General features: G+C 41.6%; 2 protein-coding genes across 2 annotated transcripts in view; one reads left to right on the forward strand and one right to left on the reverse strand.

Annotated features, from left to right (window-relative positions):
• The window catches only part of LOC111957767 (3-ketoacyl-CoA thiolase, mitochondrial), a 56881-nt gene that overhangs the window by 29606 nt on the left and 4431 nt on the right, over window positions 1-22844 (reverse strand). The gene's annotated exons all lie outside the window — the stretch shown is intronic.
• Window positions 119-11561, forward strand: cdc45 (CDC45 cell division cycle 45 homolog (S. cerevisiae)). The gene is made up of 18 exons (XM_023978515.2): window positions 119-300; window positions 518-577; window positions 685-777; window positions 894-1031; window positions 1941-2090; window positions 2643-2701; window positions 3249-3297; window positions 4837-4898; window positions 5004-5054; window positions 5197-5316; window positions 5821-5952; window positions 6179-6277; window positions 6800-6961; window positions 9199-9337; window positions 10309-10392; window positions 10551-10669; window positions 10795-10871; window positions 11145-11561. The coding sequence occupies exons 1-18, from the start codon at window positions 250-252 to the stop codon at window positions 11207-11209; spliced, it is 1710 nt and encodes a 569-aa protein (XP_023834283.1). The 5' UTR covers window positions 119-249; the 3' UTR covers window positions 11210-11561.

Below are 22844 nucleotides of genomic sequence, written 5' to 3' on the forward strand. Positions count from 1 at the left end.
TTGTCTAAACGCGCTGACGCCTACCTGCATGCAATTTCTATTGGTCAGTTTTACACAAAGCCTACAAAGTGGAGTTTTATTGGCTGTTTAACATTCGGCAGCTGAAGTGCGAATTGGCGCCATTTTTCCAACAAGGACAATTTGACCATACGACAGAAAAGCTCGTGGCTGCATTGAACAATAATAAAGTACACGTAAAGTTATTTTATATTTTTCTGTTTTTATACAACCTCACGAATATATTGGAAAATGTTTATTACGGACATAAGAAAGGAATTCTACGACGTTGTTGTCAACCAGGTAAGAACTTCTAACACTACATTTAGTTTCCTGTTAACTAACGCGTTATCTAACCGCAGAGAGGGGTGAAAATATAAATACCACCGACAATTTTTCAGTCAACTAACGTTAATTATTCGCCTCCTATTTTTGTTAAATAAAATAGCATGTTAACGCTAACGTTACTTTTACAAACGTCTGTGTCTTGACTATTGATCTGTTCCTCCATTACTTTCAGAGAGTTGCCCTCCTGGTGTCATCTGATATTGATGCACTCTGCGCCTGTAAGATATTACAGGTAAGTCAAGGGCCCTATCTTTTGCTGTCAAATAAGTTAACTGATCTGCTACATGTTTGTCTAATTCACATGTTTTCTTACTGCCTCTTTCACCCCCATCTACCCAGGCACTGTTTCACTGTGACCAGGTCCAGTACACCTTGGTGCCAGTGACAGGTTGGCAAGACCTTGGTACTGCCTTTTTAGAGCACAAGGAGCAGGTAATGTGAAAAACCTGTCCACATCTGAATACCCTGGAATTCACCTTAATGTGTCTAACAGGATTATGAAAACTACAAACATCCATGAAGGTGTCTGTTATTTGCTCTCATTTCAGTTCCGCTATTTTGTCCTGATCAACTGTGGGGCCAATGTTGATCTCCTGGAGACCCTTCAGCCAGAGGAAGACTCCATCTTCTTCATCTGTGACACACACAGACCTGTGGATGTAGTTAATGTCTACAATGACACCCAGGTGAGAAGTCAATGTCTATCCTAAATGACAGCCTTTTCCCTACATAGTGCAAAAGTAGCACGCTATATGGGGAATAGGGTGCCATTTAGGACATAGTCAATCAATAATTGTAATTGAGTACGCTGGTCCATCACTAGCCCAGCTTCTAGACCAGTATTCTATTCTCGGTCTAGCCTTATAAAACTAGCTCACTGTGTGACTTATTTACTAATCTTTGTCTGTGCCTGTTTGATGCTTTTCCCACGTCGGGAGGTATATCCGTGGGTGGTTCTGATTCAGAATGCATCGCCACGCTATTCCCAGGAACGAATTCAATTATTAGATTTTACCACCCCCTCCAAATCAATACCAAATATGGATTTCAGTGTTTGCGCGCACACGCCACATTTTACTTCCTGTCTGTGTCAGCATGGTGCCCGTATTGCGAGGCTGATTAGCTAGGACACACAGGTGTGCGTGCAACGCAGGAACACAACATGGAATCCATCTTTGGTTTTGATTTGGCAGGGGGTGGTAGCATCTAACAATTGAACTTAATAGTTTCTTATGCACTGCTCGTTCATGTAAAGGATAACATTTTAAGAAGGACTGTCTACCAACTATGGATATACATTCCAACGTGGAACACGTACTGCTACATAGGTAGTCATTTGATTGCGAGTTATCTCGAATGCATTCACTATGCAATACAATTAAACCTCTTAAGTTAAATTATTAATAAAGAGGTCTAAGTTTGAGCTAGTTCTTCACAAGGGGTTACTTCACTTTGGCAGCAGTTGGGTGACTTCAGAGGAGAAAAGTCCTTTAGGATACTGCCCTTGAGATGATAATGAGCACAGAAGTTGCTGTCCAGATGAAGAGCCAGTGTCAATCGGTGTTTTGAACTCAATCTCCCACAATCCCCCCCAGGTGAAGCTGATGATAAAGCAGGATGATGACCTTGGAGTGCCCTCCTATGATGATATCTTCCGCGATGAAGAGGAGGAAGGCGGCGATGACTCTGGGAATGAGAGTGACGGAGGCTCTGAGCCTTCTGGGAAACGGAGGCGATACGATGAGGTATGCTATGCTGTAGAGCTGAGACAATAAACCAAAAATTGACACTGACCACACCGATCACTTATTGCAGGCATTTTGAAGATATTGTTCATTACGATAAGTAGCCTATACTAAAGAAATGTAAAGTTTGATATGAAATAAGTTTGCTAATATGGGTGATTGTTAATGGGACAATTGATGACTACAACCATCAAACTAGTAGTTTAAAGGATAATAAAATAAATGGTACATACTATTTTTATAAACTTAGCATTCTATTTGTTATCGCATCATTTAAATCCATATCTCGATAAATTGCCTTTTGTCCATATCGACCAGCTGTATTGATGCTACAAAAGTTGATGATAAAAATTATATTGATCCCATCCCATCTCTACTTAACAACCCTTTGATCCAAGGTGGATACAATATTTCTGCTTCTTATTAATGTTTATTTTGCCCAGTGTAATTTGATTTGCATATGACAATGTTGATTTCCACAAAAAGTAGACGAAGCCGATCAAGTTTGCAGTGATGTATTGTTATTTATACCAACATGTTCCCATGTTTTAGGGGGAAGTGGAGAGGAGGATTGAGCGACAGAGAGCAACGAGAGAGTGGGAGGCAAGGAGGTGAAGTTTCTCTAGAGTTTTAAAGCCCCCATGCAGTCTTTTGTAATTTAATATTTAAATCATCACTGTTTGGTTAATAAATCACTGTTTATTTATTGAAAATAACTCAAATATATTTTGTATAATTTATTTCCCTGAACCCACTATGGCCCTTGAAATGCTCTGTCTGATCGAGTGGGCGTTAACAGACAAATTTGAAGATGTTTACATACACAGCCCTAATTGGCTGATAGGATGATCTAGAGCCCACCCCCTTACCCAGATGAACAGTCATTGACTCTTTATAATCAGATCACATTGTCATGATGTGGGCCAGAAGTTCCATCCCATCTGAACAGGCTGAATTTCCAGGCATAAAAAAAAAGAGGGCTCTTACACAAAAAGGGCATTAACACCGAAATTGTGAAAATTATGATATTTTGATCTCATTGTGTGGCCTTTTTAAAATAATAATAATTACAACAGGTAAATCATGTTTTTAACCACACTGCCCCGTTAAAGGTTTAAACAGTCTTATGACATTGACTTTTGAAACGTTTCATTTCAGACGTGAGATCCTGTTTGACTATGAGCAATATGAATACCATGGGACTTCGGTGAGTATGGATTATATATTGGTTATGTTGAAACTTGCTGTCTGTGTGTGTGTGTGTGCGCACATTCATACATACATTATTCTACAATGTAGAAATTGTAAAAATTAAGAAAAACCCTTGAATAAGTAGGCAAGTTCAAACTTTTGAACAGTTATGTGTGTGTATATGTTATATAAATAACATGGACTTTTCTAAGTGATCCCAAACTTTTTTCATTTATTTTTATTTATAAAAAATAAATCGGGGTCACTTAGAAATGTCCATGTTTTCCATGAAAACATACATGAAAGGAGTTTCAAAATGAATAGGAAATATAGTCAAGACGTTGACAAGGTTATAAAAAAATATGTTTAATTGAAATAATAATTGTGTCCTTCAAACTTTGCTTTCGTCAAAGAATCCTCCATTTGCAGCAATTACGGCATTGCAGACCCATTCTAGTTGTCAATTTGTTGAGGTAATCTGAAGAGATTTCACCCCATGCTTCCTGAAGCACCTCCCACAAGTTGGATTGGATTGATGGGCACTTCTTACGTACCATACAGTCAAGCACAGATGGCGTCAAGCACTCCTCCAGCATCTTTTAATTTTTTTAAGCTTATCACAAATGTTCTTCTTTGTGATCCAAACACCTCAATCTTAGATTCGTCTGTCCATAACACTTTTTTCCAATCTTCCTCTGTCCAGTGTCTTTATTCTTTTGCCCATCTTAATCTTTTCTTTTTATTGGCCAGTCTGAGATATGGGTTTTTCTTTGCAACTCTGCCTAGAAGGCCAGCATCCCGGAGTCGCCTCTTCATTGTTGACGTTGAGACTGGTGTTTTGCGGGTACTATTTCATGAAACTGCCAGTTGAGGACTTGTGAGGTGTCTGTTTCTCAAACTAGACACTAATGTACTTGTCCTCTTTTTCAGTTGTGCCCCGGGGCCTCCCACTCCTCTTTCTATTCTGGTTAGAGCCCGTTTGCGCTGTTTTGTGAAGGGAGTAGTACACAGCGTTGTACGAGATCTTCAGTTTCTTGGCAATTTCTCGCATAGAATGGCCTTCATTTCTCAGAACAAGAATAGATTGATGATTTTCAGAAGAAAGGTCTTTGTTTCTGGCCATTTTGAGCCTGTAATCGAACCCACAAATGCTGATGCTCCAGATACTCAACTAGTCTAAAGAAGGCCAGTTTTATTGCTTCTTTAATCAGAACCACAGTTTTCAGCTGTGCTAACATAATTGCAAAAGGGTTTTCTAATGAACAATTAGCCTTTTAAAATGCTAAACTTGGATTAGCTAACACAACGTGCCATTGGAACACAGAAGTGATGGTTGCTGGTAATGGTCCTCTGTAAGTCTATGTAGATATTCCATTAAAAATCAGCCGTTTTCAGCTACAATAGTCATTTGCAACATTAACAATGTCTACACTGTATTTCTGATCAATTTTATGTTATTTTAATGGACAAAAAATGTTGCTTTTCTTTCAAAAACAAGGATATTTCTAAGTGACCCCAAACTTTTGAACGTGTGTGTGTATATGTATTTGTGCAGGCTGCAATGGTGATATTTGAGCTGGCATGGGTCCTGACTAAGGACACTAAAGATATGCTGTGGTAAGTGAATTTATCAATGTTTTTTGTAAAATTATATACATGTAATTTATTTGCATGTGCAAACTATGACACTACAATTTATATTAAACATTTGATGTTGGACAGGTGGGCCATCATTGGGCTGACTGACCAGTGGGTTCATGATAAAATCACTCAGTAAGAATATTTAACTCCAACTCTCTTCTATAACACTTCAAATCTGATGCAACATCTAGGATGCCTACAAAGTTTTTGAAAAATACAAAGCTCATGTCTTAAACGAGCACTAACTTCCGTGTATTGTTCCTGTGCCTCCCAGTATGAAGTATGTAACAGACATCGCTACTCTGCAGCGCCACGTCTCACGTCACAACCACCGGAACGAGGATGAGGATAATTCTCTCTCTATCGACTGCATGAGGATCTCCTTCGAGTACGAGTATCCTTTATCTTCCAGGGGAGCTCAGACTTGTGCATGACAACTAGTTGAGACCTAACTTTTTGAGATCTTTGGTTCAGCTATTTTGTTGCTGTGGTGTTTTCTAGGGCTGTGACGATACCAGTATCGTGCCAAGGAAAGAAGACACGAGGTGGATTTAACTTTAGGAAAACAGCCCTAATGTTGGAAACAAACATAATTACGTTGTCATCCAGAGTCACATTTTGTTTATTTTCCAAGGTATAGCACACTAGTTTACGTACTGCAGGATTTAAAAGAAACTAAAAGGGAGGTTTTCATTTTTGCCCTGGTTTTGCCTCGATACTAACGAGTATCGCAATACTGGTATTGTCCCGGCCCTAGTTTTTTAATTTGGGTCCGACGTGTTATTAGTAAGCGTTGCCACATTCTTGTGGCTGTGTGTATGCTGTCCTGACTGTCACCCTCACGTCCCTCCCTGTCATGCCTTTCTCTGTGTGTTAACCCCTTGACACCCTGTCTCAGTCTGCGTCTGGCCCTGTACCAGCACTGGTCTCTGTTTGAGAGTATCTGTAACTCCTCTTATACCTCCTGCAACTTTAAGCTCTGGTCAATGCATGGCCAGAAGAAACTCCAGGAGTTCCTCGCTGACATGGGGTATGCTATCCCCAAGTTCTGACTGTCAATTAGAATAGGATCTCCATCAAATGATCACTTTAGGGACATGCGTGACTCGCATTCTTGAATATCAATTACTAATCAATTAGTTAATGTAAGCTACAATTAGTCTGTAGCCTCTGAAGGACAAATGTCACTTCATCAAAAGTGATGGGCAGCAGTTTGTTATTTTGATTTATTGATAACAATGGATTGTGTTGTCCAGCCTGCCCCTGAAGCAGGTGAAGCAGAAGTTCAACTCCATGGACATGTCAGTCAAAGAAAACCTGCGAGAAGTTATAGAAGAATCCTCCAACAAATACGGGTAAGAGTGTTTGTCTATTGCATAAATATATCTGTAATCCCCATTATCAATCACTCTGTGTATATGATGAATAAAATATGCCCTTCTCCTAATATGCCCAATAGACTATTTTCCAGTACACGACACAATGATGTCACGCACAGATGCGCYCAACTCTTGGCAGCAGTAAGAAAGCCGTTGCCATCTGCGCCCGTCGACATAGCCTAGATTCACTTTTTTATTACTCCTGAACAAAATAACTTTGGTGTTCTTATCGCATACAATGTTTTGATTCTTACTTTAACAGTCGCTAAGATTCCATTTGTTTGCGATCTTTGGAAAATAACTGTTTTGGGTACAGCAGTTGTAGTGTGAAATGCACTCATAAGCAACATGTAAATAGAGGCTTTTTTTTGCTGGCGTTCTAAATTATAAGAACTCCCACTTGTTCTGCCACTAACTTGCACGCATCGCCCTTGTGTGGCAATCTTTGTAAACACAGAAACGGGTCTATAGCCCTCATTTAATGCTGTTTTCTCTCAGTATGAAGGACATCCGTATCCAGACTTTCGGCATTCACTTTGGCTTCAAGAACCATTTCCTGGCCAGTGATATCGTGCACGCTGCTGCCGCCCTTCTGGAGAGCACTGAGAAGGATGACAGCCCCGGCGACAACTTTATCAAGGCCCTCGACTGCCTCTCCAGGTACACACACGTACATGCGCACACACACTCCCCATAAGAAAAGCCTTTGACTGCCTGTCCTGGTGGAGGAGTACTGGACAATCCCAGAAAGCTGGGTTGTTCTCTTATTCCTTGTTGAGCTCATGATACATGTATAATGATTCACAGAGAGCACAGAGTCTTGGGACCTCACGGTGCTCGCCCCATGTGTTTATTCACTCGGGATCAAACGGGAGAGGGACTAGGGTTGGGCGATATTACGATAGGAACGTTTATCGATGACGATTGACAGCCATCGACAATTGACAACCTAGTGATGTGACAAATGATGGTTTAGCCCATTTGAACTTGACTGGCGCTGCGCCGTAGGCCTAAAGAACGAGGGTAGGACAGGGCAGCACACGAGTGACATTCAGAGTAATCTGCCTATTCCTGTTTGCTATAGCCTATTTCAATAAATAGCCTATGTTGTATAGGGCAGCAGAACGCAAGAGGAATGTAGGCTAGACAGAATTCCACCAAAGCAGCGCAAAATGTTCATTCAGAAAATGTTGTTTCTAGCTCTGTCGGATGCACGGACGTTAAAGCTTAAACTTATTACGTTTTATAACTGACACTCCTTGACTATATTGTCTAGCTGTTTAAAAAAAAAAAAAAACTTACGCTATATTCCCTTCTCTCCATTCAATATGAATATGACCTTTGGGCTAGGCCAGGGGTTCTCAAACTTTTTGGGGCCGGGGACCACTTTTGTGATAGCAAATTCACCAGGAACCCCGTCATTTTTCATAATTGGTTGGATTTATAAAGCACCTTTCTACCAACCAGAAGTACTCAAAGCAATTGACATAGTAGGGGGAATCTCACCTCATCCACCACTAATGTGCGGCACCCACCAGGGTGATGCACAGCAACCATTTTCTGCCAGAACTCTCACCACACATCACCTATCAAGTGAGGAAGCCAATTAGGAATGAGGGGGATGATTAGGTGGCTATGATGGAATGGGGCCAGGTTAGGAATTTAGCCATGACACAGGGTTTAATACCCCTACACTTATGATAAGTGACATGGGATTAAGATAAAGCAAGATAAAGCATAGCAGTGTGAACAGACAACACAGAGTTACACATGGAGTAAACAATAAACAAGTCAATAACATGGTAGAAAAAAAAGAGAATCTATATACAATGTGTGCAAAAGGCATGAGGTAGGCAATAAATCGAATAATTACAATTTAGCAGATTAACACTGGAAGTGATAAATCATCAGATGATCATGTGCAAGAAGAGATACTGGTGTGCAAAAGAGCAGAAAAGTAAAATATAAAAGCAGTATGGGGGTGAGGTAGGTAAATTGGGTGGGTAGTTTACAGATGGACTATGTACAGCTGCAGCGATCGGTTAGCTGCTCGGATAGCAGATTTTTAAAGTTGTTGAGGGAGATAAAAGTCTCCAACTTCAGAGATTTTTGCAATTCGTTCCAGTCGCAGGCAGCAGAGAACTGGAAGGAAAGGCGTCCAAATGAGGTTTTGGCTTTAGGGATGATCAGTGAGATACACCTGCTGGAGCGCGTGCTGCGGGTCGGTGTAGCCATCGTGACCAGTGAACTGAGATAAGGCGGCACTTTACCTAGCATAGCCTTGTAGATGACCTGGAGCCAGTGGGTCTGAGACGAACATGTAGCGAGGGCCAGCCGACTAGGGCATACAGGTCGCAGTGGTGGGTCGTATAAGGTGCTTTAGTAACAAAACGAATGGCACTGTGATAAACTGCATCCAGTTTGCTGAGTAGAGTATTGGAAGCTATTTTGTAGATGACATCGCCGAAGTCGAGGATCGGTAGGATAGTCAGTTTACTAGGGTAAGTTTGGCGGCGTGAGTGAAGGAGGCTTTGTTGCGGAATAGAAAGCCGATTCTTGATTGGATTTTTGATTGGAGATGTTTGATATGAGTCTGGAAGGAGAGTTTGCAGTCTAGCCAGACACCTAGGTACTTATAGATGTCCACATATTCTAGGTCGGAACCGTCCAGGGTGGTGATGCTAGTCGGGCGTGCGGGTGCAGGCAGCAGCATCTGGTCTCCCATCCATTATGAGTACATAATCACGATAGGACAAAGGTTCGACCAACGCTAAGAGGGACCTATTTGAATTCTGTCCAATAGTAACACATTTTGGTTGCAAAAATTGCTACGGTGTGCACTAAGGAATACACCCCAGGTGTTGGAATGATCCCATCCTGTTTTCTTTTCTCTGTAGGAGTAACCTGGAGCGTCTCCATGGTGGCATTGATTTGGCTAAGAAGAAGCTGATGGCCATCCAACAGACTGTAGCCAGTTGCATCTGCACCAACCTCATACTGTCACAAGGACCCTTCCTCTACTGCTACCTCTTGGAGGTGTGTGTTATACAGTATACTGTTACCGCTGTAATATCACGGTACCAAAATGTCATGATACTTATGATGGCAACATTTTAGAATACCATAGTACCACTTCATATGATACTACCAAATGTTTTGGCCCTACTGTTTAAGAAGCCGATGGCACCTGTTATAAAATGGCTATAAAGTCTATTTTACATTTTTGATAAATTCTGTAAAAAAAAAAAAGTTTAGCAACAGCAACTAATGTCTTGTATGCTGGTCCAATAATGTCCTCTTGACTTTCATGAGCATATCATGTGGCAGCAGTAATCAGCCTGGCGCATCCCCTATCAGTCCTCACTCGCCTGTTTCTCTCTGTTCGCTCTTCCTGCACATCTGTTCCTCCATCAGTTGAAACATAATGTAGTGGTGATGATGAGGGGGAATGCTGTCCCTGATCTGTTTTTTTTATCCTTACATTTGATGCATTGAAGCAACGCCTAATGTAAGCCGAAACTCTCTTTCTAGTCCTTACATTCAGTTTGGTGCATACCGGTTTTAATGTTGGGAGCAATGTGTTTGTAGGAGAGAGAGTGGTGTGTGTGTGTGCGCGTTTGAGGGAGAGAGAGTTAGTATGTGTGTTAATTGAAGAGTAAAGGTTTCATGCAGGGTTTTCCCCTTACTGCCATAATGACATGCAGATTATTATGCATGCATGTTCATCCAGCCAAATCACAGGTAGGCCTTTGCAAATATGAGCAAATCAGCCATTCTATGCAGTATACAGTGTGCAGTATACAGAAGTTGAGTAGAAATTTGAACATCAGTGAAAGTTTTTTTTTGTGTAACACGTGCATAACATTTAGAAAACAGGAACAAATGTCGTGGGATGGGGTGAACCGGACGCTAGGTCTGAATTGGCCTGGTATTGTTTGTAAAATGTTGGTATCGTGACAACACTAGTGTGTGGTATGTCCTCCCTATGACCCTCCATCTCTGTGCAGGGAACTCCTGATGTGAAGCTGTTCTCCAAACCCATGGCCTTGACCCTGCTCTGCAAGTACCTGCTCAAAGCCTTTGTACGCTCTGTGAGTAACTCAGTATTTCACTTACCCATTATCCAAGGCCCTGTCTAGCTCTATTGCCCCTGGTCTTCAATTAGTTTCAAACAAAAATGACAGTGTTTTAGATGTTTGTTTATGGTTTTTTGCATCGTTCTTGCTTGTCTGGCTGTGCCTGTACATAGACGAGGAATAAGCGATGTAAGCTGCTGCCCTTGATCATAGCTGCTCCCATGGATGTGGAGAAGAGAACTGTCATCGTTCTAGGCATCCCACCTGAGTCTGAGACATCCGACAAGAAGAAGTGAGTTCATAAGTTGTGTGCCTGTCTCTGCAAGCACTTTAATGTTCTTTATGTTTTGGGAAAAACTAAAACAAATGCTAATTTTAATCTTCCTTTTGTTCTCGCTCTCTCCCCCTCTCCAATAGTTTCTTTGGCCGTGCGTTTGAGAAAGCAGCAGAGAGCACCAGCTCCAGAACTCTCCACGACCACTTCGACACCTCTAGTAAGTAAAATGTTATTGTAAATGTATATCTTTTCCACAAGAGGGCAGACATGACACACTACAGATGGGCCTTGTTTAGCAGTACACTGGTTTCGTACATATATTTCAGTACTTTATTTGGCTCTCATACAGGTGCTTTCTCAAGTCATTGTTACAGCTTTAATCATTACATCATCAGGTGTTAAAAAAAACATTTCCCTCGCACCTGCTAGCCATAACAGCTCAAATTGAGCAATACACATGCTCATACTTACCTGTGTTTTGCCTTTGCAGTCATTGAGCTAAAGATGGAGGACAGGACTAAGTTTCTGGATGCCCTCATCACCCTGCTGTCCTAAGGAGTGAGCTAACTAAGACACTGATGTATGGATAAAGTTCCTGAAATTGATATGTGAAATCTGTAGATGCTGGAAGAGACTACATGACATTACAACTAGGTTCATGCTCAATGTGATGGAGTAATCTCTATTTTGTGCTTCACCTGTTTTGGCCAATGATGAGTATTTTCCAATGTTTCGTATTTTCAGTTCAGGACACTTTGTGATGCCTATATGTATATTGTACTGTTTCTTGTAAGTGTATTGTGAGGGTTTGTGTTTTTAATCTCATGTAAATACATTTTTCTGTTGTCTTTGGTTTTTGAATGTGTCATGTAACACATTTATTAAATGATATTTTATTGATGTATAATTATTGAAGTTACCATCTACTAAGAGAAGGAATGATACACTTGAAACATTTAGTAGTAATAGGGGTATGTAATAACATTGAACTTTGGCGCAGAATGTGATATGGACCGTAGAAACTGTATGATGGCTTAACCATCTCCCTCAGTATACTGATCTGGAGCATAGGTTAACACAGACCTTGGCCCATATAGCACAGTATAAATACAGTTTCATGGATGGGTGGGATCCAAGTCCCTCTCTGTGGGCTAATTGAACCCCATGTCTCAAATCAGTATGAGGTCATGACCCACAGAGAAGAGGGTTCTGGGGGTGTCACAGGAAAGGCTGATCTGCTCGCCATGGTGAAAGCGAAACGTGCCAGAAGGAGCATTGCACTTACTGAGCTAGGGGAGGGGAACGGGATCCTCATAGCAGACGTGGTGTGTCTACTGTGTATATTATTTTATTGCCTTGAACACAAATGTGGATGTGTAACAATCTGACTTCCTGCTGATTGAATGTTTGGATGTACAGTATTATTGTATGTTATCAACTAACTGGAAAATGGTCAGATGAATTTGCTATAAAGATAAAGCTCATACTGTTCACTGGTCTGGTGAGAGAGATCTTATGATGTATAGTTCTATTGTTTACTATTTCATATCTAAACACACCCCACCAGTTATTGGGTGGGTCCCGTTTATTTCTGAGTGATGTTATTACCTAAAGTGAGTTGATGGAGCCAAATTATTGTTTACTTTACTTGGAGTTTAGGAGATAATCTCTAGATTGTAAAAATTAGAATTTGGCCACTGGGATTTTGAACTTTGCAGCCAAAACATCCCTGGTCTGGTTAAGCTATTCCACTGTTCCTTTACATTGTGAACTTCTTATCAAGGAATGTTCTGGCATCTGATGACGTCCTGTCTGCCTTTTCACCAAAAGGCAGCATGGTTGTGCCCCATCTCAACCCCCAATATGACCCTCACCCCTAGTACCTATACCCCAACCATACAGAGGTCACAACTTTTAGATGCCAGTGAAACGTGGAGAAATTGTGAATTTCAGGCTATTATGGCGTCTGTCCCCCCCCTGCTGGCATTTCTCTCAACCAAACCACTTCACCCCTCAAACCCCACCCTATTTTTCGGTCCCCTCTTTCACCTTTCCAACCCCAAGTGGTGGGGGGCCACTGGCCTTTCTGCTGCTCTGCCCCGGAGGAATGCAACACTACCCCCTGGTCATGTCACAACTACACGAACACACTCACATGTGGAAGGAGAGGGGTAGCGTGTGGGACAGAGGGTATTAGAGGGCCTCACAGTCACACATGTTGCCTTTACTCCTTGGGGTTAAGCTACTTTGTTCACAGAAGGAGCCCAGTGACTACTTTACCCAAGAGCACTGTGTGAGTGTGTGTCACTGTGTCAATACAAGTATATCTCTTTATCTATTTGTACAGTACTGGATATTTGTTAATTAGTTAGAAAGATTTAGAGATTTGAAAGTTCTCGGGAAAACATTTTCCAACTTTCTTAATTTTACTTAATAATTAACAACTGCAACATCCTTCCAAACAAATCCACTTTCAGAGTGTAGGAAATTAGTTGTGATCTCTTCTACAGGTTACTCTAATAAAAAAATGTGGTCAATAAACAATGTTACAGTGGCTGTGAAGCATTCAGGCACATACATACAGCATGTCTCAATGACTTCTTGCACAGTAACCCTCTTTCTATCTAAAGCCTTTTCACTTGTTTTCTTCCTCTCCCTAACAATCCCGGATTCCTGATAGGATTAGCCAGACTGGACGACCGGGAACAAAAGCCCACAGCTGACTCCCACTGTCTGACCCCTGTCTCACAGAGACGCTATGCTGAGGAGGGTGAGTGGGCTACACACACATACGTTGCCCTCCCCCAGTCATGCATTCCCTGTGCCATCATCAGTAGCTCCCCAAAACATCAGCTGAGGTCTAAAGATGCCCCTCCCACTGTGACCTTTAACCCAAGTGACCGCTAACCTCTGTGACCTCTCACAGTTGTAGGGTCAGCCCATAGAATTAGAAATTAGAATACTAGGATCTCTGGGTCAACCTCTGAAGCTGGCATTACTGTGTTCTTTCTAATAGCACGCTTGAAAAAGATTTGAGTAGAAATGTTCATGTGCAGTTTTCTTATTTTTTCATTGGTAGTGTAGCAATGAACCTGACTACAGTGTATGCATGTATTCTTTCCTGCCTTAAAATATAGATACCATCGAACTACAGACCACGTTGTGAAGAAAGGACCTGCCACTGCTTTCTGAACGTCTAACGATATACCCACCGTCATGGATCTGTGACTATACCGAATGTGAAGACACACACTCATACACGCAGCATGGAGAGACCAGTGTCTCAGATGAGTGGGCAGCCTCATGGACGGCCAGACCTGGGGCAAATGAAAGCTTTTCATGAGAAGGGACTCACACTGCACTTCCTTTAAACCTCAGAAAGGGAAGGGCTTTTTTTTTTACACTACCCTAGTTTCCAGGGACACCAGAGAGACAGAGGATGTCCAGCCCTGAGAGGTCTGAATCATGCTGTTTGTGCTACTTAGTACAAAGATCAACTTTGAGAATGATAGAATACGCTCACACACGCTAGAATTAGCTAAACACTAATTTCATCCGAAACAACTAGTTTGTTGTTTATTTTTCCAAAGCTGTTCTGTCGTTTGCAGAGCAAATCCACAGCAGTGCCTGGAATAGCAACACTGAGTTTCCTGCAAGACGCAATTCATGTCAAAACAATGCTCTCCTCAGGATCCTGTGTGTGCGTGGTGTAAATATGTGGGCCAACAGGCACAGCTGATACTAAAACCAACCTCATCCATTAATTACAAAGACCTTGGGTTGACTAGACTGGGTGGATAGAGAACCTCTGGCATGGCATACACTCACACGTAGGGGCAGCTTTTCTTAGGACACTAACTGTTTCTCTAAATTATGGGTTGTAGGTAATTCCTGGGTTATAGTTTGGTTTATTTGGTTGATCAATACAATCCCCCCTTTWAGCTGAAAAGTTAAGACGGCCATACAAGCAGAGAGAGACTGACAACAGTGATTTCAGTGAGCCATGATATCCGTGATAAATAAGAAATGTCTCTTCATCTGTCTTTTGACATTCCACAACCTGCAGGCCCTCTCCTTCATCTCATCTTCATTTCCTTCATCTCAGCCTAGAGCTGTCATGCCTTCTTTTCGGCCCGGTCTGTGTGTGTGCATGGCATGTTGTTGATTTGATTTGATGTCAAGTCTGGAACATGTTTTACACGCCTTGTGGTTTCTTGGATGTGTTATCCGTTCTGTGGCATGTTTGAGTAATTGAGGGGTTTGTTGTATTTGTGTTGTGGGCGGCCTGACATTGTATTGGTGCACTATACAGTAGGCAAAATGGTGTTTCGAATCTGTTCATCTATTCTGGATGATTGGTGGGGTGTAAAATGGGATAGAACTCTCAATCTCTTCACTATGTTAATATACAGTGCATTCGGAAAGTATTCAGACCCCTTCACTTTTCCCACATTTTGTTACGTTACAGCCTTATTCTAAAATGGCTTTAAATAATATATACAGTACCAGTCAAAAGTTTGGACACCTACTCATTCAAGGGTTTTACTTAATTTTTTACTATTTTCTACATTGTAGAATAATAGTGAAGACACTAAAACTATGAAATAACACATATGGATTCATGTAGTAACCAAAAAATGTCAAGCGTGTGCAAAGCTGTCATCAAGGCAAAGGGTGGCTACTTAGAAGAATATCAAATGTATTTTGATTTGTTTAACATTTTTTTGGTTACTACATGATTCCAGAAGTGTTATTTCATAGTGTTGATGTCTTCACTATTATTCTACAATGTAGAAAATAGTACAAATAAAGAAAAACCCTGGAATGAGTAGGTGTGTCCAAACATTTGACTGGTACTGTATATCTCATCAATCTACACACAATACCCCATAATGACAAAGTGATAACCGGTTTTTAGAAATGTTTGCAAATGTATTAAAAATAAAAAACAGAAATACCTTACATAAGTATTCAGACCCTTTGCTATGAGACTTGAAATTGAGCTCAGGTGCATCCTGTTTCCATTGATCATCCTTAAGATGTTTCTACAACTTGATTGGAGTCCACCTGTGGTAAATTCAATTGATTGGACATGATTTGGAAAGGCACACACCTGTCTATTTAAGGTCCCACAGTTGAGAGTGCATGTCAGAGCAAAAACCAAGCCATGAGGTCGAAGGAATTGTCCGTAGAGCGCCGAGACAGGATTGTGTCGAGGCACAGATCTGGGGAAGGGTACTAAAAAATGTCTGCAGCATTGAATTTTATTTCACCTTTATTTAACCAGGTAGGCCAGTTGGGAACAAGTTCTCATTTACAACTGTGACCTGGCCAAGATAAAGCAAAGCAGTGCGACCAAAAACAGCTTGAGAGGATCTGCAGAGAAGAATGGGCTGACAGAGCTTGAGAGGATCTGCAGAGAAGAATGGGAGAGTCTCCCCAAATACAAGTGTGACAATCTTGTAGCGTCATACCCAAGAAGAATTGAGGCTGTAATCGCTGACACATTTGCTTCAATAAAGTATTAAGTAAAGTTTTTTTTGCAAACATTTAATAAAAACAGTTTTTGCTTTGTCATTATGGGGTATTGTGTGTAGATTGATGAGGGAAAACATTTAATACATTTTAGAATAAGGATGTAACGGAACAATGTGGAAAAAGTGAAGAGGTCAGAATACTTTCCGAATGCACTGTATTTGATAACCTCCTCACTGGAAATGTAATTCTAGTTTAAAAGAACAACATGTTGCTCCATCTTGATGACAAAAGCAGGAATGTCTTGGGTGGGATGTCAGCGGGAGTAGCCTCTGGTTTTGCTGACCAATTCCAAAAACAACTCCAACACAAACACTACTGCTTTAGGACGGTGTGGTGCAGGGAAGATGAGATTAATGATTTGGCATGAGCGACTTTGTGTGTGCACGCGCGCACATCTGTGTTTGTGCTCGAGGGCTAGCCAGTGGTGTGAGACAACAACCAAGGAGCATTTCATGTGTGATGGAGCAGTGTTTAAGCCCCCCTCTTCTCCCACACCCCACTTGTTCCTTCCTGTTCCGCTGTCCACTGGACAGGAAGTCTGTGCTACTGGGCCGTGACAAAGCTCTGAGTCATTCCACTGGCTTCAGCCTCAGGGGTCCACCACTGTCTAGCCATGCTGAATTATGAGACTTTCTTAAGTAGCCTATAGGTTTTTACCACTTCTTCTAACAAATATCTTATGTACTTGCTCATCACTTAAGAAAAAAAATACAATTTGTCCTTTTATTGTAAGCATGGGAATGGAGTGACTGACTCTCACTGTCTTTTATTAGAGACTATCTGGGTCATCTATTGCTCTGTCTCTCTTTGGCTGCATTCCAAACACTTAAAAGACACTATCCTCAGCCCTCAAATTAAGTGGGCACATCTGATGACGTATCAGGACGTCTGACGAGTATACGCTTGCAGGGCAAGGGGCGAGGGAGGAAGGAATGATTTTTAAATGGGCCGCCCTTGCCTGGAAATTCGTCACTCATTCAACCCGCGATGATTGTTTTCAGCCACCGGTAGCTTGTGGGTACTTTATATGCGCTACAGTCAATTATGATTGCATGTCTACTTAAATTAACTATATAATTATTAATATACGCCTACTGTATGATAGCTAGCAAATGAATTAGCTAACSAACATTAGCCTGCCTAGCTGGAACTTCTGAAGAAGGAAAATGTTTTATTTCTCCAATTTCCAAAAGCTAACCAAACAAAAACATCATTACTTTTACGAGGCGTGTTTGTGCCATCATGTGCATTAGTAGCACAATTTCTTTTTTTTCACCCCTTTTTCCATCCCTGCAACTTGCGTACGGACTCGGGAGAGGCGAAGGTCAAGAGCCGTGCGTTCTCCGAAACACAACCCAGCCAAGCCGCACTGCTTCTTGACATAACACCCGCTTAACCCAGACGCACCATTGTGTCGGAGGAAACATCGTACACCTGGTGACCGTGTCAGGGTGCATTGCACCCGGCCCGCCACAGGAGTCGCTAGTGTGCGATGGGACAAGAACATCCCTACCGGCCAAACCCTCCCCTAACCCGGACGACGCTGGGCCAATTGTGTGCCGCCCCATGGGTCTCCCGGGCGCGGCCGGCTGCGACAGAGCCCGGACTCGAACCAGGATCTCTAGTGGAACAGCTAGCACTGCGATGCGCCACTCGGGAGGCCTGAGTAGCACAATTTCTAACCTTTTTACATTCGTTTTTATTTGCACTTGTATGTTGACTTATCCATATTGACTTTGAGGTTTTAAGTTTCGGCAGACTTTTCTTAGCGGATGTACAATCATCGCGAATTGAATTATGGGGCCGAAGTAAACATAATTGTACACTCGCAAACTCGATCAAAAACGAGGACTGAGGGGCTTATGTTGCGAACTTCCCTTGTTTGGCTAATCGTTTGGACCGACGTCCAAGATGATGAGGGGGATTCCCCCAAGGACATAAGGCGAGGGTAAGTGGACGAGGGTGTGTCTTTTATGAGTTTGAAACGCAGCTTTTGTCTGAATCACCTCGTTAAAGTAAATCACCTAACTTGTTATTTATCAAAAAATCGGACTAAGAGAGAAAGTACATTTGAAGTCGGAAGTTTACATACACTTAGGTTGGAGTCATTAAATCTCGTTTTTCAACCACTCCACAAATTTCTTGTAAACAAACTATAGTTTTGGCAAGTCGGTTAGGACATCTACTTTGTGCATGACATGGAAAAATCTAACGAAATCAGCCAAGAACTCAGAAAAAAATTGTAGACCTCCACAAGTCTGGTTCATCCTTGGGAGCAATTTCCAAACGGGGTGGCAGCATCATGTTGTGAGGGTGCTTTGCTGCAGGAGGGACTGGTGCACTTCACAAAATAAATGGCATCATGAGGGACGAAAATTATGTGGATATATTGAAGCAACATCTCAAGACATCAGTCAGGAAGTTAAAGCTTGGTCGCAAATGGGTCTTCCAAATGGACAATGACCCCAAGCATACTTCCAAAGTTGTGGCAAAATGGCTTAAGGACAACAGAGTCAAGGTATTGGAGTGGCCATCACAAAGCCCTGACCTCAATCCTATAGAAAATTTGTGACCAGAACTGAAAAAGCGTGTGCGAGCAAGGAGGCCTACAAACCTGACTCAGTTACACCAGCTCTGGTAAGGAGGAATGGGCGAAAATTCACCCAACTTATTGTGGGAAGCTTGTGGAAGGCTACCAGAAATGTTTGACCCAAGTTAAACAATTTAAAGGCAATGCTACCAAATACTAATTGAGTGTATGTAAACTTCTGACCCACTGGGAATGCGATGAAAGAAATAAAAGCTGAAATAAATCACTCTCTCTACAATTATTCTGACATTTCACATTCTTAAAATAAAGTAGTGATCCTAACTGACCTAAGACAGGGAATGTTTACTAGGATTAAATGTCAGGAATTGTGAAAAATGGGAGTTTAAATGTATTTGGCTAAGGTGTATGTAAACTTTTGACTTCAAGTGTAAGCTCCTACCAGAATCCTGTTATAGGGTGTAGAAGCTTGATATGAAACCAAGTACAGTATTTGTTTATTCAGAATGTCAGTGCTCTTTCTTTCTCTTTCTCCCCCCCCACTCTCCCTTTCCCCTCTGTCTGCACCTGCCTGCCTGCCTGCCTGTCTGTCTGTCCCTGCCTGTCTATGTTTCACTGCAGGGGCACAACTTTGGTTTTAGAAGTGGGAGGGACATATATACATTTTTTTATCCAATTGGATAAAAACTCCACACAGCCTCCTAGACAGCTCGGAGGCGTCCGCATGGTCCTACATTCCAATGATAAAACTGGGGGGGACAAAAATACAATTTCCGAATGTCTGTTGCATTATGGGGATAAAAATGTAGATTGCATGAACTTTACAAAAATCGTGATCAAAGGTCTGCAGTCGACTGCAAGTTTCTGCAGTTGCTCTTCACCAACTTCATCCTGCAGCCATAGGTATGAGAGTCTTTAGGTGCCTTTTGACAACTTTCAAGCAGGCTGTCATGTCCCTTTTTAAGGAGTGGCATCTATCTGGCCCCTCTACCATAAAGGCCTGATTGGTGGAGTGTTGCAGGGATGGTTGTCGTTCTGGAAGGTTCTCCCATCTCCACAGAGGAACTCTGGAGCTCTGTCGGAGTGACCATCGGGTTCTTGGTCACCTCCCTGACCAAGGCCTTTCTCCGCCGATTGCTCAGTTTGGCCGGATGGCCAGCTCTAGGAAGAGTCTTGGTGGTTCCAAACTTCTTCCATTTAAGAATGATGGAGCCACTGTGTTCTTGGGGACCTTCAATGCTGCAGAAATGTTTTGGTACTCTTCCCCAGATCTGTGTCTCGACACAATCCTGTCTCGGAGCTCAACGGACAATTCCTTCGACCTCCTGGCCTGGTTTTTGCTCTGACATGCGCTGTCAACTGTGGGTCCTTATATAGACAGGTGTGTGCCTTTCCAAATCATGTCCAATCAATTGAATCTACCACAGGTGGACTCCAATCCCGTTTTAGAAACATCTCAAGGATGATCAATGGAAACAGGATGCACCTGAGCTCAATTTCGAGTCTCATTACAATGGGTCTGAATACTTATGTAAATAAGTTATTTCTGTTTTTTATTTTTTATTAATTGTAATAAAAAAAATCTAAAAGCCTGTTTACGCTTTGTCATTAGGTATTATGTGTAGATTGCTGAGGATTTTATAAATCCATTTTAAAATAAGGCTGTAAGTGTAACGTAACGAAATATGGAAAAGTCAAGGGGTCTGCATACTAGCAGGCTACAGTGGAAATTTACAAATTAATGAACGTGATATTTGAGTCTCTCTCCCTCACCAATTGATTGATTGTACAATGTAGCTTACACATATATTTAAGTTTGTGAGTGTGTGATATGGGGGTTGGAGACATGTTTATTTCGACATAAATATTTTTTTTAATGAACAATGGCAACACTGCCATGTTGCACTGAGACTTGCTGTTGGAAAACCACGTCAGTGTCTGACTTTCGGCTGTCGCAGATGCACCTCCCGACTTCACTTCTCGACTTTCATCTGTACAGCCGGTTGCTTTCGCCTTACCAGTCAAACGAGCCCAATAACTCAGCCCAATTGCCAACCACTGCACTGGGTTGATGTAACCCTTAAACACAGATCTTGGATCAGCTTACCCTCTCCAATTTCTAACCTTAACCATTAGGGCGATAAATCGAAACTGATCAGGGGAATTTTCAACTCCCGCGCCCACTCCCTCCTTTTTGTGTCTCAATCTCTCCCATTTAGGTCAAGTTTACCGGTCAACGCTGTGTTCCCAATGATTCTACTGAGATTAATATTGGCCTATTGTATCACATTGGGCACATGTTGTCTTTATGATAAGAATGAATTGTGTTGTGATGGAGTAGGATATTAGTAGTGCAATATGAGTAATTCAATAAAGTTTAACATTTCTTATCTGTAGTTTTTATTGTAAACATTTTGGATCGTTTTTTTTTTCTTTAACAAATGATGTCTCAAACACAGAATGAACCACTGAGATCTTACATTCAGTGGTGTAGTGGATGGTATATGCCATATGTCCACTTATTTTTTTTAGTGGACATTGCATATACTCACTTTCTAATCCCCACTGATACGTTTCAAAGTAGTGTAGTGGAGGTACACACTGTATAAATTAATAGTGCAGATGGACCAGATCAGAATGTTTAGTTTAAAGTGTACACATGCTGGAAGGCCTATGCATGAATGTTCCAAAATTCAATTTGCGGGAAAATACCGTTCACATGTGAGGGGTTTCATGGACAGATATTGAAATATATTGATATTGAACCTTGGATGCTAGACAATGAAATAAAGTTTAAAGAAAACCAGTACATTTTAAGGCATGAGGAACTTAAAAAAAAAAAATTTGCCTCCACCTTTCTATGGTGGGATTTTGGCTATAGGCTACTTTGAAGCAAGGAAAGTTAAATAAAGGTTAAATAAAAAATAAATTTTAAAAAGCAAGGAAAGACATCCATAATATGAAGTAAAACGCCCAGGTTTCAAACAATTAAGGAAAAGGGAAAATATAGTGATGCTAATGATAGGCCTAGCCGTCTTCTGATAGATGGAAAAGCTTTCCCAAAAACGTTCTATATTACATGTTAACTAGTTACAAAGTAGCCTACCTGTCAAAATTATTATTTTCACCATTGTAGACGATGTCATGGCGACGTTGGTCATGAATAGAAACACTTAATCCGGTCTAACGGTTGTCTCGCGCCGAATTGAGCATGTGCAGGCCATCAAATCAAAGGGACTCCTTCGATATAAAATATTTTTTTACGAAAAGGAAAACGTGTCAGTTTGTCAATTTCACGAGGTTGGAGTAATAATAGGTTCAACTACTTAAGACATTGTCTCGAATCTAGGTTGGGCCATTAGATTTCGAGAAAATGAACAAATAAAGAATAATGTTTCACTTTTCTCATTGACTTCTCAAACACCAAGCCCCGACCTGGTCTGTTTGGTTTGTTTCGCAAGCTTTCCCGGAAGAGAAGTCTTGAAATCTAAAACCGGTGAATTTCTGACTCAGTTGACAGCCTCATTTATTAGTTTCAATTAGCCTACTTGCACAGTACAGCTTGGGTTGGGCTAACTGTGAAATACCAATAGGTGATTGATCATTTTAGGTTATTCAGAGCGTAGCCTATGTCCCTGTTTAACATATAATTTTTCACACAGGGCACCTGTCTACCTCGGGGGCTGTTAGGAAAAAAATAAGTACAATTATTGTTTACCCAATTCTCCTGGCACCTCTACACCACTGCTTACGCTCTTACACATAGTTATTGTTGCTGTGGTCATTGCTGAATTACTGGCTTTTCGTAACCCCTTCTCCCTGTCCTTGGCCTAAGCAGATGTTCCGGTTTTCAGGGGAAATGGAAAGAGAGCCTGTGACGCGACTTCTGCTTTTGGACATTAACAAGGCGACACTCCATCTTAACTCCTCCACATTTACCGGATTGGTTGAACAGTGCAGAAGAGAACCTCCCCCAACTGGTTTTTTCCCCTTCTCGTCAAGACCAGCATATAGGGGATCTAGTTTCAGGCGTTTCTTTTATGACTGCTACGTTAGGTTACAGGCGGGGAGTCTGTGTGTGGCTGGGTGGATGTGGGTCTTTGG

Source organism: Salvelinus sp. IW2-2015, linkage group LG33, assembly GCF_002910315.2.
Source record: "Salvelinus sp. IW2-2015 linkage group LG33, ASM291031v2, whole genome shotgun sequence".
Taxonomy (NCBI): Eukaryota; Metazoa; Chordata; class Actinopteri; order Salmoniformes; family Salmonidae; genus Salvelinus; species Salvelinus sp. IW2-2015.

Bases quoted from the DNA above. Each gene is read 5' to 3' on its own strand.
- cdc45 (XM_023978515.2), top strand. From the start codon at position 250: ATGTTTATTACGGACATAAGAAAGGAATTCTACGACGTTGTTGTCAAC. The intron at 6,278-6,799 runs GTAAGAGTGTTT...GTTTTCTCTCAG, and splicing joins GAATCCTCCAACAAATACGG to TATGAAGGACATCCGTATCC. The intron at 10,393-10,550 runs GTGAGTAACTCA...GCCTGTACATAG, and splicing joins TCAAAGCCTTTGTACGCTCT to ACGAGGAATAAGCGATGTAA.